Here is a 20,673-nt window from a genome sequence, read left to right on the forward strand (position 1 = left end):
ATTGAAACTACGTGAAATATCTTTGGAGGAACATATTGTTATTAAGGTTATGAATGGTTTATGTATCATTGTGGGCCAGGGATTGTATGCAGCTGTGGGGGAGGGTTGCTTTTAGTTCCTCCAGGAACTAAAAACAGTGGATGATGATTTAAGGTGAATCACTTAAGTTGTAAACACCTCCAGAGAGATACCACCCCCTGGGGTGGCTTGCATGTTCAAACTGGGTTTTCCAGAGACCTACAGACAAAGAAAGGGCTTCTGTCATAAAAAGGCTACAGTTAAACTGACTCGGGATCTTCTTTCTGATCCAGCAAATGATCGGACCTTCCATCCAAGGGGGACTCCAACTCTTGTAGAAGGTTTGAAAAGACTCTGGCCTACTAGGGTCCCATGGGGGCTGATGAGTAACTCATAATATTTTAGTGTGTGTTTTAAATCTGTCTATTGTTTTCTCTGTAATGCTTTTACCTTAAGAATAAAGGTGCTTCCTTAGAAAGAGCTATGCAGTAACTTGTACCTGCTGGCAATACACTGTTCATAGCCCTTGGAGAGAAAGCAACACATTGAGGCTGGCCGTTAGACAAACTGGCTTTAAGGCGGCACAGTGTAAGGCAGGGGACTGTGCCGCCTTAAAGCCCCTGTCAGGCAGGAGAGAGATGTGGGTCTCATCCAAGTAGGGTGACCAGACGTCCCGATAAAATCGGGACCGTCCCGATATTTAGGCATTTGTCCCGCGTCCCGATTGATCTTCGGTCGGGACGCTGCACTCCGCTTTTTTTTTTTTTTTTTTCTCTGCCGGGCTGCCGGCAGCACTCAGCTGTTCTCGGCTTTTATTTTTTCTTCTCCTCTGACTGCCGGCAGCACTCAGCTGTTCTCTGTTGGTTTCTCTCCCCCCCCCTCCTAAAAACCAGAGGCTGAAGGTATGCATACCTAAGGAAGGGTGCATAATCTCCTCTGACTGCCCGCAGCCCTGGGCTGTTCTCAGCTCCCGCCCCCGACTGCCAGCAGCACTGGGTCACAGTAGGGAATTGGGAGAGGGAGCTGTTTGTGTCCTTACACCGGCAGCACTCGGTTTTTTGGGTTTTTTTGCTCCGCCAGTGACCCCCCCCCCCTCCCCCCCCCTTTTGTCCCGATATTTTCTTCCTGTCATCTGGTCACCCTACATCCAAGAGACATGACATCTGGGAGCCAGAAACCTTAAATAGGGGACTACAGAGGGTAAAAACAGATGCAATTACCCTGAAACTGTGACAATCTGGATGTCATACTAACAGTAGCATGTGTTAGGACTTGGGTGAATTGGAAAATGTGCCATTTCATGTTCAGGTCTGTGTAGTTGACTGCATAGAAACACCATCCCTAGCAGATTTATATCCAAATGGGCCATATATCGGTTATAGATATTATTCCTGTGCCTTCTAATAAGCTGCTGATTTTTTTGATTGAATGTCACTATGTACTGAAAAAAGAAGAACAGGAGGACTTGTGGCACCTTAGAGACTAACAAATTTATTAGAGCATAAGCTTTCGTGGACTATAGAAAGCTTATGCTCTAATAAATTTGTTAGTCTCTAAGGTGCCACAAGTCCTCCTGTTCTTCTTTTTGCGGATACAGACTAACACGGCTGCTACTCTGAAACCTTTCACTATGTACTGAGTTTCTGGCAGTGCACATCAAGGAAGAAAGCGCTGCCAGGCAAACAAACATATGCTCATGTGCAGTAGCATTAGACAGTGTATGCCCACAGATAAGCCTCTTCCCATGCCTCCTCTGTTTCATTTGCTGCTATGTGTTTATATATGTACGGATAGAGAGGATGATTTTTCAGCTCTGGAACAGACATTACCTTTTCCTTATATAGACTGAAACAGCAGTCACCATTTGTTGCTGATGATGTAAACTTGAACATGTATGATGGGTTGACAAAGTACAGTTTACACTTTGTAGTTCAGGAGTCATTTATGGGGTATCTTTTTCCCCTCCATGCTTTTTATATTTCAAACAGGGCTTCTGAAAAGCAGCAGGCAGAAATTCACCCTTTTTAGATGTATTTTACACAGCCTTTAAAAGCCTTGTATCATTGAAAATTAGTTTTTAAAGATATCTCAATTAAGATGTCCTCTGTTTCCCATATTGATGATTCTAGTTTCCTCTCCTATGTTATACTTTTTCATGTTGCTATTTTTTTTTTAATTGGGAGGTGTTCCCTTTGTGAGCTTTTAGCTGGATTAAATACTTGCAGCCCTGGAGTTTCAATATCTGGTTACCATGGAAGAGAGAGACTGTGATGTCAGAAGAGCTTGCGCAAAACCAGGCTTAAATGTTCCAAAGAAAATCAATTTTCTACATCATATTTTTCAGATGAATATAAGAGGAAAGGTCCAGCACCTTAGAAGGGAGACTTGAAGGAAATTGAGAAATTTAAGAACCTTGTAAACTGTTTCAAAACTTCTTGCAACATAGCTAATGCTGCAAATCATATAAGAGCTGTCAAATACCAGTTACATGCTCAATAAAGCCTACAAAAATTGCGTAATGTTAGCAGCCCCTGTGCCATATGAAAGTCATTCTGTACCCCAAACTGTGTCTTCCACGAAAAAACTCTGTTACTCGCAGTTTCTGATTTCAGCTCAAATAACCATGATGCTGATTTAATATGAGAGATTTGACCTTGCTTTAGAATAATTGTGCTTTCACAGAATATCTTGTTTCTTGGTGTAGATGGATGCAGAATTCAGATATGGATTTTAAACATCACAGAGCACAGGGGTGCCTTATATCTGGAGATATGACTAGGCCCCTTATAAAGAGAAGCCCCTGCAGCCAGGGCCGGCTCCAGGCACCAGCTCGGCAAGCAGGTGCTTAGGGCGGCCAAGGGGAAGGGGTGGCACATCGGGCTCTTCGGCAGCAATTCGGCGGCAGGTCCCTCGGTCCCTCTCGGAGGGAAGGACCTGCCGCAGAATTGCCACCGAAGAGGAAAGCGGCGCGGTGGAGCTGCTGCCACCGAGCACAATCGCAGCTTTTTTTTTTTTTTTTTCCGCCGCTTGGGGCAGCAAAACCCCTGGAGCCGGCCCTGCCTGCAGCAAATCTGAGATTGAGGTTTGGTTTTCAAACACCACCAAAGATGGAGGAGCATTGAAATCCAGGTTTTGGGGTTGGACCCATCTCCAATCTTAGGTGAAAATGATCAGTTTTGCAGGCTTGGCTCTGTGACTATCTTCCAGGCTGACTTCAGTGAGTGTCCTCAAATCTCTTTCAGTAATGATACAGGAATATTTAGAGGTTAATGTCAAAGAGAAGTAGTTGTGTTAAGCAGGGGATGGAAATAACTTCTGTCTCTAAGAAAAGCTGAATGATGGATTAAAGTCTGGGCTGGAAAAAAATTGCTTATTGAGATCAGTAATAGACGTGGTTTTATAATGTGTGATTGAGACACATAATCTCCAGAGAGAGAGATCACAAAGCCAAAAGGCAGCAGTGATGTTCTGAGACAGCTTCTTACACAATACAGAAAAGACTGGAAAGAAGAGAGAATATTATGGGCTAAATTTCACCCTTGGTGTAACACAATTAAAATCCATGAAGTGCACAAAAAATGTATTTGGCCTTTTGACTTAAACCTTGGCAAACTGGGTTCTTTCCAGGTGTACTTCACGTATATGTAGGGCCCTACCAAATTCACGGCCATGAAAAACGTGTCACGGACCATGAAATCTGGTCTCTCCCCCTGAAATCTGGTCTTCTGTGTACTTTTATCCTAAATCAGGGGTTCTCAAACTTCATTGCACTGCAACCCCCTTCTGACAACAAAAATTACTACAGGATCCCAGGAGGGGGGGGACCAAAGCCTGAAGCTGCCCAAGCCCCGCCATCCAGGGTGGTGGGGAGGAGGCAAAGCCAAAGCCCCACCTCCCCAGGGCGAGGGGCCGAAGTCCAAGGGCTTCAGCCCCAGGTCGGGGGCCTGTAACCTGAGTCCTGCCACCCAGGGCTGAAGCCCTCAGGATTGGGCTTTGGCCCTGGGCCCCAGCAAGTCTAAGCCAGCCTTGGCAATCCCATTAAAATGGGATCACGACCCACTTTGGGATTTCCCCCCCCCCCCCCCCCCGGTTTGAGAACCACTGCCCTAAGCTATACAGATTTCATGGGGGAGACCAGCGTTTCCCAAACTGGGGGTCCTAACCCAAAAAGAGGAGGTGGGGGAGTTGCAAGGTTATTGTAGGGGGGAGGATCACAGTATTGCCACCCTTACTTCTGTTCTGCCTTCAGAGCTGGGTGGCCAGAGAGCGGCAGCTACAGGCGCCCAACTCTGAAGGCAGCACTGCTGCCAGCAGCCATTCAGAAGTAGGAATGGCATGGTACAGTGTTGCCACCCTTACTTTTGCGCTGCTGCCTTCAGAGCTGGGCACCCGGCCAGCAGCCACCGCTCTCCGGCAGCCCAGCTCTGAAGGCAGCGCTGCCATCAGCGGCAGCGCAGAAGTAAGAGTGGGAATACTGCAACCCTCCTACAATAACATTGCAACTCCCCCACAATCCTCTTCTGGGTCAGGACCCTAGAATTACAACACCGTGAAATTTCAGATTTAAATAGCTAAAATCATGAAATTTGCGATTTTTAAAATCCTATGACCGCGAAATTGACCAAAATGGACCGTGAATTTGGTAGGGCCCCATATATATGTGGACAGTTTTTAAAGGCAGAGAGAGGGTTGCTGGGAGGCTTTAATTCAGAAACTGTGGGAAAGGGGGGGTATTCAGAACAGTAGGAATGCAAAGCAAGCTGCCAGTCTTGCCTGGGGTGATCCCCCAACATGAGCATCCAATGCAACTCAACTTCATCACTGCAGCCATACAAAGAGCATGTGTCTGCAGAAGATTACGGAGACTGGTAATGGGCTGGGCGATACTGATATGGAAATTGTTTGTAGGGAAGATGTTCAGGTTTCTTGTGGAGAAGAATCAGCAACTGGAATGGGGTCAGACCCCTCTTGAATGAATTTTTAACTAGAGAAGGCCCCAAATTGTAAAAAGTGTATCTGGAGTTCAAATCTCCCAAAGATTTGGGAATATTTAGATTCTGGAGGTTGGCTCAGGCTCACCTCTAGCTCAGGGTTAAATCTAATCCACTGTGTATATTACCTGGGTTATAGCTCTCTGATCTGTTTACATATATCTGTATACACAGTTATGAGGAATAAAATCCTGCAGTAGTTCTCTCTGTGCTGGAATAAAACAGTATATCAGGCTGTGCTGAAGCTGTCAAAAGGGAGAATTTTTAGCAAAAGCCTGGCTAATTCGTTATTTTTCCAATACCATAGCACAGCTACAAAATCCACAAGTTATTAAAAAAGCAAGTCATGGGCCCAGATTCTGCTGGCACTTTACATCCGTCTAAATCCAGAGTAACTGGATAAAAGACAGTGTTTATCTGGATTTATTCTGGTGCAGCTGAGATAAGAACCAACCCTTCACAGCTGTGTACTCAAAAGCAGAAAAGCACCCTAGGTTTTGGGGGGATTTTGTTTATTTTAAATACACTTTTTGCCTGGTAGGGAGTTATATTTATATCCCACTCTGTTTCAAGTACAGCTTTTAAATATTTCAGTATCAGGAGAGACTATACGTCAAGATCAAGACCATTATTCTGAGGCAGGGAGTCGGGAAACTGAAGCAGTGAGAGTTAAAAATAAATTTTAAAAAATCGTGTTCAGTTGTTGGCGTCCCCAAATTGCTGCACAACCATGTGCATGAAGACGATCTCACCTAGAGACCTGTGTCTGCCACAATTAGTCAGCATCGCTGAGTGTTCTGGCATGGAGTTATCCACCCTGGAGGAAGGGAGGGAAGAAATAATGAGAAGGGAAAGATTGGGAAAACAAATATTAACAGGGAGTTAAAAAGCTCAACCATCTGATAGGATTTGCCATTTTTCATTGTATCTTGTTTTTTCAAGGGACCGAGCACCTTTTATCTTCACTTCAGAGATGGAGTATTTCATCACAGAAGGTGGAAAAACCCCACAGCGCTTCCAAGAGTTTGTGGAACTTTGCTGTCGAGCTTATAATATAGTCAGGAAACACAGCCAATTGCTCTTGAACCTGCTGGAGATGGTAAGAAGGTCAGGGATGTAACCAAAAAAACCCCCCAATCCCTCTTGTTTTCTTTTCCCCTGTAGCGAGGCTTAGAAGGATTAGATTTTTATCAGTAAATGTCAATCTCATTGTACACCCACGAACCAACTCAAATTAAAAGGTTTTCTTTTGTGAAAGTGTCACCGGTCCTAATTCCAGGTTTTCAAATTGCTATTTCCTAACGCTGTTCGGAATTAAAGAAGTGAACTAATTAGACTAAACTCACAGACTGCATTATGTTACAATACCCTATGGTGATTGATCTAGGACACTGCAGCCATTACAGTGTTTCGGGAGCCATTATTGTAGAATCCTGTCATGCTTTGTTACTGGGATAAATACAGTAAGGAAAAAAGGCTACAGAGGACTTCATAGAAGAACCGGTTGTAGAGGACAGCCTTGGTTCGAGTGATAATGAGCTAATTCAGTTTAAACTAAATGAAAGGATAAACTAGGGTCCTTGATTTCAAAAGAACCACCTTAAAAAAATTAAGGGAATTAGTTAGGGAAGTGGACTGGCCTGAAAAATTCAAGGATCTAAATGTGGAGGAGGGTTGGAATTAGTTTCTGCAATTTTGACTTAAAGTACCTGAAGCCTCCATCCCAACCAAGGAGAAAAAATGCGTAGGGAAGGGTTGCAGACCAAGCTGGATGAGCAAGCATCTCAAACAGGTGATTAAGAGAAAGTAGAAAGCCTACAAGGAATGGAAGATGGGAGGGATCAGCAAGCAAAGCTACCTCTTGGAGGTCAGAAAGTGTAAGGATAAAGTGAGAACTGCCAAAAGCCAAGCAGAGTTGGACCTTAAAGAGAATTAAAACCAGTAGTAAAAGGTTCTATAGCCATATAAATAAGAAGAAAACAAGGAAAGAAGAAGTGGGACTGCTAAGCACTGAGGATGGGGTGGAGATTAAAGATTATCTAGGCATGCCTAAACCTAAACAAATACTTTGTCTCAGGCTAAGTCTACACTACCCGCCTGAATCGGCGGTTAGAAATCGATCTCTCGGGGATCGAATTATCGCGTCTTGTCGGGACACGACAATTGATCCCCGAATCGACGCTCTTACTCCACCAGCGGAGGTGGGAGTGAGTGCCGTTGACGGGGAGCCGCGGAGGTTGATTTTGCCAACGTCCTCACAGCGGGGTAAGTCGACTCCGATAGGTCGAATTCAGCTACGCGAATAGCGTAGCTGAATTTGCGTATCTTAAATCGACCCCCAACTGTAGTGAAGACCTGCCCTATGTCTTTAATTAGGCTAATGAAGAGCTTAGGGGTAGTGGCAGGGTGGCTAATGGAAACGAGGATATGGAGGTAGATATTACCAAATCCAAGGTGGAAGTCAAACGAAAACAGCTTAATGGGACTAAATTGGGTGGGGGAGATAATCTCCATCCAAGAATATTAAAGAAACTGGCCCATGAAATTGCAAGGGCAATAGCAAGGGTTTTTAATGACTCTGTAAACTAGGGGGTTATACCTTGTGACTGGAGAATTGCTAATATAGTTCCTATTTTTAAGAAAAGGGGGTGGGGAATTGATCTGGGCAGCTACAGGCCTGCTAGTTTGACCTCAGTGGTATGCAAGGTCTTGGAACAAATTTTGAAAGAGAAAGTAGTTAAGGACATAGAGGTGAATGGGAATTGAGATAAAATACAACATGGTTTTACAAAAGGTAGAAAATGCCAGACCAACCTGATCTCCTTCTTTGAGAAGATAACTGATTTTTTAGACAAAGGAAATGCAGTAGATCTAATCTACCTGGATTTCAGTAAGGCATTTGATAAATTATTAGTTACATTGGAGAAGATGGGGATTAATATTAGAGTTAAAAGGTGGATAAGGAACCTGGTTAAAGTGGAGACTAAGACAAGTTATGCTGAAAGGTGAGCTGTCAGGCTGGAGGGAGGTTATTAGTGGAGTTCCTCAGGGATTGGTCTTGGGACCAGTCTTATTTGACATTTTAATTAATGACCTTGGCACAAAAGGTGGGAGTGTGGTAATAAAATTGTAGATAACACAAAGTTGGGAGGTATTTCCAATACGGAGAAGGACCAGAATATCATACAAGAATGATCTTGTAAACTGGAGTAATAGAAATGGGGTGAAATTTAATAGTGCAAAGTGCAAGGTCATGCTTTTAGGGACTAACAACAAGAATTTTTGCTATAAGCTGGGGAAGTATCAGTAGAATGTGACAAAGGAGTTGAAAGACCTGGGTGTATTGGTTGATTGCAGGATGACTATGAGCCGCCAATGTGATGCAGCCATGAAAAAGGCTCGTGCAGTCCTAGAATGCACCAGGTGAGGTATTTCCAGTAGAGACAGGAATGTTTTATCAGTGCCTTGTATAATGGTACTGAGGCTGAGAGGGGTAATGTGAGACTTTTATTGATTAATGTTTGTAAAGCGCTTTCAGCTCTGCAGATGAGAGATTACTCAGTAGAGCCCAAATCAAAGGCCCAGTGCAAAGAGCAAGCAGCTGGGCTGTGCATTGCAGGGCTCCTCCAGGGAAGGAGCAATGGAATCTCTGACTCCACAATGCTGCACTGCATGGCACTAAGGATCGTGTGTGCCCAGCACAGGATCCCCAAATCTTACCTCTCTGAGCACCCTCTGATGTGCAGCAAAACTGCACTCCTATGGCCAAAATGAAAATTATACATTGCAAAATATGCCATGTGTTTCCCATCTTAAAGGAATTTTGAAGTTAGAACTGGTGCATGAAATGGGATGCCCTATAGGGAGTACATAGATTATAGACAATCATAGGACTGGAAGGGCTCTCGAGAGGTCATCTAGTCCAGTCCCCTGCACTGATGGCAGGACTAAATATTATCTAGACCATCCCTGACAGGTGTTTGTCTTAACCCGCTCTTAAAAATCTCCAGTGACGGAGATTCCACAAGCTCTCTGAGCAATTTTTTCCAGTGCTTAACCATCCTGACAGTTAGGAAATTTTTGCTAATGTCCAACCAAAACTGCCCTTGCTGCAATTTAAGCCCATTGCTTCTTGTTCTATCCACCTTCTTGTAACAACTTTTTATGTACTTGAAAACTGTTATCATGACCCCTCTCAGTCTTCTCTTCTCCAGATTAAATAAACCCAGTTTTTTCAATCTTTCCTCATACGTCATGTTTTCAAGACCTTTAATAATTTTTATTTCCTTGGACTTTCTCCAATTTGTCCACATCCTTCCTGAAATGTGGCTCCCAGAACTGGACACAATACTCCAGTTGAGGCCTAATCAGTGTGGTGTAGAGCGGAAGAATTACTTCTAGTATCTTGCTTACAACGCTCCTACTAATACATCCCAGAATAATGTTTGCTTTTTTTGCAACAGTGTTACCCTGTTGACTCATATTTAGATTGACCCCCAGATCCCTTCCTAGGCAGTCATTTCCCATTTTGTATGTGTGCAACTGATTGTTCCTTCCTAAGTGAACTACTTTGCATTTGTCCCTATTGAATTTCTTCCCATTTTCTTCAGACCATTTCTCCAGTTTTTCCAAATCATTTAGAATTTTAATCCTGTCCTCTAAAGCACTTGCAACCCCTCCCAGCGTGGTATCATCCGCAAACTTTATAAGTGTATTCTCTATTCCATTATTTAAACCATTGATGAAGATATTGAACACAACTGGACCCAGAAATGATCCCTGCATGACCCCATTTGATCGCTTGACTGTGAACATGGACATCCGTGCTGGTTACCTGAGAGCTTCTGGATAGATTTTTAAAGTTTTGGTTTTAACCCATAAAGCCCTAACTTGCTTGGTACCAGGTCCCCTTGTGAGACCTCCTATTTCCCTTTAATACAGTGTAATGGTTGCAGTCAGCAGAGGTGTTGATGCTAGAGCCCTTTTCATATAACAGAGAGGGGGATGCTGGGAGAGTGTTCTGCACAAGGGCCACAGAGCTCTGGAATGGCCTCCCGCCCCAAGTCTCATGTTGTTTGGATCTGTTGGCATTCAGGGCACATTGCAGGTTCCATTTTTTTCACATGGCCTTTGAAGAGCAGTATGGGGGTTGAGCTACAGGCCAACATACAGCGAAGTGTTAGCACTTGACTATAAGCTGCAGCTTGGTGGAAGGATGAGCTTGATGGTATTGCATTCTGATTTGGTAATTGTAAATAACTGGCAGGGAACTCAGAGCCTGTGGATGGGTGCTCTTATTTCTTCTAAAGAGAAAGGAAATAAAACAAACATAGGGGATTGAGTGTGATGGGGTGTACCAGGCCCTTCGAGGCCTCCTGCTGGAGGGCCCGCGATCCTTACCCCCCCCCCCCCCCACACACACACACACACATCCTGGGAAGGAGCAGTGAAGGTGAGTCTATGGTGACCAGATGCCCCGATATTATCAGGACCATCACAATATTAGGGACTTTTTCTTATATAGGCAACTAATTCCCACCCCGTCTTGATTTTTCACACTGGCTATCTGGTCACCCTAGGCCTGGAGAGGCCTTGTAGGAGCAGCCAATCAGAGCCCAGCAGGCTCCGATAAAAAGAACTGCAAGGCCTAAGCAGGTCAGTCCCTGGCTAGGACCAGAAGGCTGAGGATGGGTATTCCGCTCTGACCAGAGGAGCTCAATGGGCTGATCTACTGGCCCTGGGAATGAGAAGACTTGACAACTGTAACCCTGAGGTAAGGATGAAGAGAAAGGGGCTACATGGGAAAAGGCCCAGGGAAGTAGCAGCAGCAAACTGGAGGCAGTGAGACGTGTTTATAGGGTCCCTGGGTTGGGACCCAGCATAGTGGGTGGTCTCCCCACCGGCCTACTTGCAAAGTGGCCAAAGCCCTGAGAAGGGGAAAAGGCTGTTGGGAAGCCCAAGTGAAGGGCAGGACTTAGAGGGGCCCAGAGATGGGGCTGAGGGCGGACAGTGTGTCGAACACTTTGCTATCCTGGAAGCCGTTCATCCGTTTTACACTGAGTGACTTGGCCGGAGGGCTGAGCCACTGAAGACCTACAAAGCAAGGTCAACAACCTACAGGTGGCACCTGGGACAGGAAAGACTGCAGTACCACACCCAGCCAGTGGAGGGCACTCAAGAGGTGAGTGCCTCATCATATTGAAGAAGCCCCAACTTGTCTCATTGAAGTCTGAAGGGGGAATTTGGCTCCCCCCATGACACAAGCAGCCAGTCAAAACTAAAAGAATCTAAGAGCCATAGTGTGGTGGCATGGAGGTCACCCCGGTACACTCCTTTCTAGCAGGCATGGTGCCACAGGTTGATCTCATTAACCAGAGCCATAGCCATAAATAGGAGCTTACTCAGCTGCACCCAGGGACACTCATCTCTCCCACTCAGTTCAGCAAGCAGCCTCTGACTCCTTCCTTCAGGAGACACGTCTTTCCTGCATCTGTAAATAGTCTCTGCTTCTGGAATCCTTTTTGGTTCTTTCTCTGGGTTACTCGTTTCAGACCTTCCTTAATCAGGAGTCTCCTTTGCAAATGGACTGCATTAGTTAGTCCCTGACTGTTCTCCTTAATCAGGAGTCCCCCCAGCTCTCCTCCCTGGAGCTGAGTTCTCTTACTCACTTTCTCTAGTCCTTCTGAAGTAAGAGCTGTCCTCTCCTGAGCTGAGTTATGGGTTATCCAGCCATAAGGCCTTTGCCAGCTTCTCCCTCAGCTGGCCCCTTTCCCTTAGGCTTCAGACTGCTCAGCAAGCTAGTTAGTATTCCTGGTGCCTGCCCTGCTAGGAGAGAGGAGGCAGCCTTTATGCTGGTCCCCTTTTCCCAGCTCATTCCCAACGGGCTGGGGAGGAGGAGGAGGGAGGGGACCCTTGCCTTCCCCTCTCTGCAAGGTTCCTGGCCCTTAAAGAAACAGTAACAGTATTTCCTCCAGAATACTTCTTATTCCTGGGACTGCTTCCTTTCTCCTAATATCTCCCAGGTCCTTGTATATATAATTGGGCCTTTTAAACTCTTAAAGGGCCATGCCACATGGGCTGACCATTAGGCCCTACTACTCTTAAGGGCAGACTGCTCCATCACGTATAGTAAAAAGGGTAATGTATAGAAAATTAAATAGACTATGGGGAAGTTCTACTTTGGGCTCACTTTAATGCAAAATACCAGATGATAGCAGGAAGGGAAAGATAAACTAACCATCTCATATTTATTTTATGCAGAAAAAGCAGTCTCAAGTTTCCACGATGGAAAGTTCTATGCATATCTGAAAATCTGCATCTTGTCTACATATCACTGCCTGAGTTCTGCTTTCTGAGATGTCTATATAAGGTTTTGTTGTTGTTGTTATTTTAAAGTCAAATCTGAAGTTATATAAGGCCAGTTTCAAAATGTGCAGTGCTTGATTGGGGTTGTAAACTCTATCTGCTTTGAATGGTCAGTAACTGCTAGTGGCTTCCAGCAAACTGTGATTATGAACCACAAGATTTTTTGGCCCAGTATGGAGTTAATGCTTTATTCTCGTGGTGGTGAGCAGCATGTTTCCAGATATCAGCAGTACCAGTATATGCTCCTGGGAGCGAGGGAAGAAATAAGCCATGAAGTTCCCATCACTCTGAAAAGCAGAAATATCTGTGGGAGGCCCACAAGCCTTGCTGGCAGAGTTCAGCTACAAAGCCTGTAGTTTATCAGCTTTCCTCTCACTAAAGAATCAATATGAACTAGAACAGAGGATTTCTGGGGGGCATGAGCAGCATTCAACTAGTTAAAAAAAATCATGTAAAATCCAGGATTTTCCAGATAGAAATTTCTATCACAAGTCTATATAGCTGGTTCTCCAAGGAAGCCTAACAAATCAGCTCTCTGCTAAAATGTGAGTAAGAAATAGACAGAGTCATTACTGAGGCCTGGTCTACACTAACCCCCCAATTCGAACTAAGGTATGCAACTTCAGCTACGTGAATAACGTAGCTGAAGTCGACGTACCTTAGTTCGAACTTACCGCGGTCCAGACGCAGCAGGCAGGCTCCCCCGTCGACTCCGCGTACTCCTCGCGCCGAGCAGGATTACCGGAGTCAATGGGGAGCACTTCTGGGTTCGATTTATCGCATCCAGACAAGACGCAATAAATCGAACCCAGAAGTTCGATTGCCTGCCGCCGAACCAGCGTGTAAGTATAGACAAGCCCTGAGAGAAAGGAGATATAGATTCACTGCCACTGAGTCACTCTGTGTCCTTGAACAAATCACTCCACCTTGCTATGCCTCAGAAATACCTTTTGTAAAATAGGGATAATGAAACTTGCCCATCTTGGTGAAGGGATTTGAGATGTATGTGAAAAGTGCTGTATCAGAACTAGTATAATTAATTATTTCATGTAGAGATGGGCCTACCCCGCAACCTTGGAGGTGTTTTCCATCCAAACCTGGGTCCACCCTTACTGCTGGCCCTTCACTTCCTTTTCACTATGAGCAGATCCAAACATTACCATACTTTGGGGGATTAGAAATCCAGATCCAAATGTTTGTGGCTCAGGCTTATCTCTAGTTACATCCGATAACTAAAATACCTGTGATGATCAAGTACTGTAGCCCAAGCCATCTGGGTGCCCAAACATATGTGTACTTGGGACAACCAGTTGGAAAATACCCAAAGTCTTGTCTGATCAGTCTCCAACATCACTATGTTGGGAACCCTCCTTGTCCCCTCTGATACAAGAAGAAAGAAACTACACAAAGCATGGATGATGGAGGGGCTGGATGATCCTCAAGGAACAATGCTGCCAAGGGGAACAGTAGCCGACAGAGCAATGCAGAGAAGTCAGTCCTATCCACACAACCTTCTGCTTCCCCAGCACTTGGGCTCTTGTATCCCATATCCCCAGGGTAGGGAGTCCAAGCCATGCCACCTGCATCTGGTGTAAGATAGTTCGGGCACCAAACTGGAAACTAGAAGAGACCTGGATTCTTTACCCACCTCAACGCATAGTATGACAATGGGCAACACACTTCACCTCTCTGCACCATAGTTCTCCCAGCTGTAAAATGGGGATATTTGTACCTACAGTCCTTTGTAAACTGCTTGAAGATATATATATATAAATAATATGTGTTTGTAAGTGCAAAATATTATTATTGTGCCTTGCCCATTCTCAAGAAAGATGAACTCTAACTGGAACAGGTGCAGAGAAGGGCTCCTAGGATGATCAGGGGAATGGAGGGGGGCCTACCTTATAACTGGAAAAGCTTGGCTTGTTTAACCCAGCAAAACGAAGACTGCAAGGGGACATGATTGCTCTCTAGAAATACATCAGGGGGTAAACACCAAAAAGGAAGAAGAGCTATTTAAGCTAAAGGACAATGTTTGCATAAGAACAAATGGATATAAACTGGCCAGGAATAAATTTAGGCTAGAAGTTAGAAGAAGGTCTTATAACCATCAGAAGAGTGCGGTTCTGGAACAGCATCCCAATAGGAGTAGAAGAGGCAAACTAGTTTTAAAATGGATCTTGATAAATTATTACCAGGATTATTTGATAGGGTTGCCTGTGATAGCAGGAGACAGAACTCGATGACCCAGAAGGTCCCTTTCAATTCTGTGCTCCTGTGCCCTCTTTGTATTTGCCAAATCCCTCCCAACTGGGGGGAAGATTCTCTTGGAAACTAAACCATTTGAATTCACCTCAGTGATTTTTCAGTCTCGTCTGCATAACCAGTGTTCAAGCTGTCACAGTTCCAGCAGCAGTCCAGACAGAGCCTGAGACATTAGGCAACATCTCAGCCATGGTGCTGAGGAGAAAAGAACCCAAAATACAAACACATTGATTTAAAAATATAGAAAAGATGGAAAGAAATAAGGAAAACAAATATCTCTCTTTTCTCCCCCTTTCACTTTACAACAAAAGCTATGTTTCCCTTTTATTTGGTTTAATCTTCTGAGATCAATGGGCACTTCTGTCTGCGCTGGAAATATATTTCATTGCAGAATGTACACACTCAAGCAGCAATGGTAAAGTTATATTTGTATTCTTTCTGAGCAATGGGTGGGAAAGATTTTCTCACACAGTCCATCATCTCAACTCAGTGTGGGAATGTGCAAAGTCAGTGGGTTTTAAAAATTTATTAGAAACTTTTCTCTTCTTTTTTTAACATTTTAAAGTGCCTAGGGACAGGTGTGCTGGACACATTGAACATGTTTAGTTGTCCACTTCTCATTGCACTACACTGACAATGTTGTTAACTCTCATTACTATATAAATAAGATTGGAAGGAAATAAGACTTTGCATTTAGGAAGTGTCTTTCATCCAATAATATTTAGGACATATTCAATCATTTTACAACATATTCAAGCCTACTAATACTGCTGTAGAGGCAAGCAACTACTATTGTACCCTTCTTTTGGACTGGGAAACTGAGGCACAGAGAGGCTAATGGTATCTGGCATGTTGCAAATAAAAGTGGGTACATTAACAAAAACAGTTTCTTACAGGTAGGTGTATGTACCTAATTGCATGGATTTGAAATAGTGTGACATTGGGATGTAATGTTTTTATAGGTATACCTTTAGGTATAAGGAGTTCATAGAGTAAGGAGAGGCATCCATTCTGGTTTAGTGTTGAGTTTGGTTGGTGGGGAGGAGGTTATCACAGCTGAAGGTGGTATTTGCAGCCTGCCCTGGAGATCTGTAGGTAGATGCCCCTTGCTGCCTTAAGGAGGCTGAGAGGGGGAAATAATGTTTCTGTGTATACTAAGGAGATGGACTCCTAGTAGAGAGATCAGTTGCAAGGAATTTGATTCATGAGCTCCTGAATCCATTTGAATACACCCTCTTCTGGTGTATCAATGTGAAGAGGTTAAGAGTGCATTTCATTCTCCTAATCCGTGCTCTGTGTGTTATACCCAGAGTCACACATTGCCCACATTAGGAGAGGTTTGTAATTTATAAATGGGGAGAGTTCTTTCTCTGTAACTCCACTTTTTTCTAGTTGCCCTGTTTCATTTAAATTATTTTCAGTGCATTTATTGGATCAATCCTATTTATTCAAAGATGCTGCATGCAGGGTTGCCTGAGCTGAACAGCGTCCAGGATTTGAAGTATGTGTATGATAACCTTCGTCCACAGGACTCAGACCTCCAAGCCACGAGCCACTTTACCAGGTAAAAAACAGAAAAAAATTCAGAAAGTATGCCCTCTTTTAGGCTTAAAGAGACACTGCCAAATTACAAATCATAGGCTCTGTTGATCTATGGAGTTAGTCAATTGAAATCAATAAATTACACAAAGGATTAATTTGTCTCTAAACACAAACACGCAAACAAACCCTCTCTTTATGCACGTCACTAATAACTCCTTAGATTATGCAAGGAGTTGTTCATACCTAATTTATTTTCCGTTACTGAAGTTGCTTACATTTTTTGCTCAGCTTGCATATTGTAACTACCCTAGTATATTTTTTGTTGGCTTCGCTCTAATGCACTGTGACAATGCTGCAGGGTTTGAACTGCAAGCACTTCCAGTGACTGTTTGAATCTTCTCGTTCAAAGAGCTTCTTCTTTGAGTTCCGTGAAGAATGCACTTTTTGTGTTGGTTTTTGTAAAATGTTTTCAAAAAACTGTGAGAAGCAATGTGGCCTTGCTGCTAGAACACTGGGCTGAGACTCAGGGGATCTCGGTTCTGTTCCTGTCTCTGCTGGGTGACCTTAGGTAAGTCACTTCATCTCTCTGTGCCTTGGTTTCTCCATCTGTAAAATGGGGTTAATTATATTTTCTTCTTCTTAAGAACTTTGAAATCTACAGATGAAAAGCACTATATAAGAGTTAGGTATTATTAATAATCGCTTTGCAGCTTGATTGGTATTCGCATAATATGAAACTTTTCACTTCTAACTTGTTGTTCGGATTCAGCTAGGATTGGTAGGGACTGAAGGTTAATGGCAATTTAGCAGTCTGTACGAAACAAGTTTGACGTCAGTTCTGTCTTTTGTGGACAAGCGTCCACCACCAGAGCCAGATTAACTCTCCTGTGGGCCCGGGGCTATTAGATTTTGTAGGCCCCTGTATACAAGTCTTTTTCCTAGGAGGAAGTTTAGTGCAGGAGGGGGCTGGGGCAGGAGATTGGGGTGCAGGAGGGGATTCTCACCTGGGAGAGGGGATTAGAGTGCAGGAGGGGGTGTGGAGTCTAGGAGGGAGTTTGGGTGCAGGAGGGGATTCTGACCTGGGGTAGGGGGTTGGGTGTAGGAGGGGGTGCGAGGCACCAGCTCCGGCCGCGAGGCACTTACCACAGGCGTCTCCCGGCTGGCGTTCAGCAAGGCTCAGGCCGCCTGCCTGCATGCCGTGGCCCCACGCCGCTCCTGGAAGTGGCTGGCTGCTAGCATGTCTCTGCAGCCCTTTGGGGCAGATGGACAGCGTGTCTCCGTGCGCTGCCCGTGCCCGCAAGCGCCGCCTCTGTAGCTCCCATTGGCCAGTTCCCAGCCAATGGGAGCTGCGGGGACAGTGCTGGGGGTGGGGGCAGCACACGGCGCCACCTCCTCCCCCCCCCGCCAGGGGCCACAGAGATGTGCCAGCAGCCAGCCACTTCCGGGAGTGGCGTGGGGCCACGGCATGCAGGCAGCCTGCCTGAGTGCCCCTTTTAGCGGCCTGGAGTTTGCTGCCTGTGATTTATTTTTGCAGGGCTCCCCTTGAGCCGGAGCCCTGGGCTGTAGCCCCTAAAGCCCCTGCCTTAATCCGACCCTGTCCACCACACAGAAATCCCCACCGCAATTGGTGCCTTTGTCTCAATAAATAGGCCAAGCCCTGAATGCGCTTGTAAGCTGAATGAGCCACAAGTGTTGAGGCCCTGCCTGGGGAAAGCTCACACTGTCACAGCTTGCCCTGTGCTTGCTCTTGGGAAAGACGACCACAGAGTATTGCCCAGCACCTTTGAATACAACCAAAGGCAATATTAGAATTTTAATAAATGAGAGAAGGCCCTGAACCCAAACAACTGAATCAAATGCATTGCTCCTGTTCAATTCTCTCTGGAATTATCTAGATCTGCACCATGACGTCAGTTTGAACTGTGTTACTCAGACTTGACTTTATGATGTGTCGAGAACAGAACATGGAAACAATACACTCCCAAAATTTGGAGAAGTTTGAATCGAGATACAAAACCTTTGGGTCAGACCATAGTAGTTTGGAACTTCCAAAATTAAATTTTTCTATTATTTTAGAACACAGCAGAGTCCCCAACTCTTCATTTTAACCCCTAGATTTTCCTTATTTCCCCATTGCCCTTTGATTACATAGTTTCATTTGTTTTTAATTTCTGCATGACTGTGACAGTGACTGTTCCTGTTACTCACCACCGCGGCGCCTCCCAGTGGTCTCTCTGGGAATTAGCTCAGTCCATGGGGAGCGCCCTCTTATGGTGGTTTCCTGTCTGTCTCTCGCCCTCGCTTGGCGCCTGGACCCGCATTGCTCCCTTCTGCTCGCGGCGTTCCCTTCAGGACACTGCCCTCCAGCAGTGCCCCCTAGTCCATTCTCACCCTCTTCCAGGGGCCTAACAGCAGTCTTTCACCTGCCACAGTGGCCAGCCGCTCCCAAAGTCTAACCCCTTCCTTCAGGGGTATGGTACGATCCAATATGGCCACTTCTTCTTCGAGTGCTTGCTCATATCCATTCCATTAGGTGTGTGCGCGCCGCGTGCACGATCGTCGGAAGATTTTTACCCTAGCAACACCGGCGGGTCGGCTGTGGAGCCCCCTAGAGTGGCGCCTTCATGGCGCTGAATATATACCCCAGCCGACCCGGCGCCCCCTCAGTTCCTTCTTACCGCCCCTGACGGTCGTTGGAACTGTGGAGCGCTGCTTAGCTGTTCTCCACTCTCCCTAGCTTAGTTAGTCATTCGCAGTTATAGTTATAGTTGTAGTTCTAGTTAAATAGTTAAATAGTTTTAAAGTTGTTCTAGTTGTTATTGTAGTTCAGGGGATTAAGGGGGTCGTCTCCCCCTTTCTCCCCCGGCCGCGGGGCCGGGCTCATGCCCAACGCTCCCGGCTTCAAGCAGTGCGCCTCCTGCGCTAAGCCTATGCCCACGAGCGACCCGCACGACTCCTGTTTGAAGTGCCTGGGAGAGTCCCACCAAACAGATAAATGCAAGATCTGTAAGGCCTTCAAACCAAGGACCAAGAAGGAGCGGGACTTTCGGCTCAGGCAACTCCTGATGGAGGCGGCACTTAGCCCGGACACTCCTTCTACGGGCCAGGCTCCGACGCCTAGCACCTCGGTGCGCAGTGCCCCGGCGGCACCGGCTATGACGACCACGCGAGTGGCGTCAGACAAGCCTCCCTGGCACCGGACCTCGTCGGCACCGCAAGCACAGCAAGTGCCTCGGCGCCGGTCATTATCCCCAGGGCATAAAAAAGCCCATAAGACGGGGACGTCCGTGCCGAAGACGCCGGCTCCCCCAGTGCCGGGGGTAGAGCCGCGTCCGCCGGTGGAGCAACGAAAACAGGTGCCTCCAGCACCGTCGACTCCGGCGCCGAGGCCGTTGAGTCCGGTGCAAATAGCGTCTCCACCGAGGCCGGCGGTGATACAGTGTCTCCCGTCGACTCCAGAGACCTTCGCGGCGGCGAGAGACTTAATAGCTCTCACGGAGCCGGCACCGCCTCAACAACCGGCACCGACTGCACCGTTGACTCGCCCGGTCCAGTCGAGAGGGAAACCTGCCTTGATGCGCCCTCCATCACAAGGGCTAGAACCTCGGCACCGATCCAGGTCCCGAAGCAGGTCCCCACGCCGCTCGCAGTCCCGGCACCGAATATCGTCTCGGCACCGGTCGTACTCGCGGCCAAGATCTTCTTCGCGGCGCCGCTCTACGTCTCGGCACCGATATGATCGTCGGCACCGTTCGACATCCAGACGTAGTTCTCGGCACCGCTACGGTCGACGCTCGACGTCGAGGGGCCGCTCCCGGCACCGGGCATACTCCAGGTCCTCGTCGAGGTCCAGATCCGACTCCCGGCACCGACGAGGTCATCGGCACCGGTCGCGGTCCCGGCACCGATCGCCGGCACCGCACAGAGATAGATCATCTCCGGACCGGCACCGTGCGGCACCGCAGCCCACGGGGATTGTCTCGACGCTCTCGGCACCGCCATGGCCGTCAAGATCGGTGTCTCGCTCCTCGGAGGACCTGTCGAGATCGGCATACCCCCCTCAAGGGCAAGCTGAGGAACGAAACTTGGGCCATTGGCAGGAGATGGCAGAGGACCACTCTCATGGACCATCTCACTGGTCGTTTTGGACCCCGTGGGCGTACCATCAGGCGCAAGGGGCTCCAATAGCTTCGACCTCTCGCTCGGGTCACTCCGTTAGAAGGGCCCCGGAGTCCACCATCTCTCGGCCTCCGCCAGGGGGCATGGAGGCTTCGGTGTCCACGCCACCCGACACCATAGACCCAAGTGCAGGTGATGCCCCGGCCCAAGAGCAGGGGGATCAGGACCCCCCCTTGGATCCAGTGCCACCGGAGGCATCCTCTTCCTCCTCTCCGGACGAGGCAGTGGCGGGCACTTCATGTACGGGTCCCCCTCCGATAGATCTTCGGGCTCACCAGGATCTCCTGCGTAGGATGGCCCGTAATATGGACCT

General features: G+C 46.7%; 1 protein-coding gene across 2 annotated transcripts in view; it reads left to right on the forward strand.

The window, feature by feature from the left end:
* The window catches only part of PIK3C2G (phosphatidylinositol-4-phosphate 3-kinase catalytic subunit type 2 gamma), a 305,535-nt gene that overhangs the window by 204,785 nt on the left and 80,077 nt on the right, over positions 1-20,673 (forward strand). For both annotated transcript variants that reach the window (XM_065567969.1, XM_065567972.1), the window contains exons 25-26: positions 5,952-6,108; positions 16,094-16,203. In XM_065567969.1, coding sequence (XP_065424041.1) covers positions 5,952-6,108; positions 16,094-16,203 — 267 coding nt within the window. The remainder of the gene's footprint in view (positions 1-5,951; positions 6,109-16,093; positions 16,204-20,673) is intronic.

This window comes from Chrysemys picta, chromosome 1, assembly GCF_011386835.1.
Source record: "Chrysemys picta bellii isolate R12L10 chromosome 1, ASM1138683v2, whole genome shotgun sequence".
NCBI lineage: Eukaryota > Metazoa > Chordata > Testudines > Emydidae > Chrysemys > Chrysemys picta.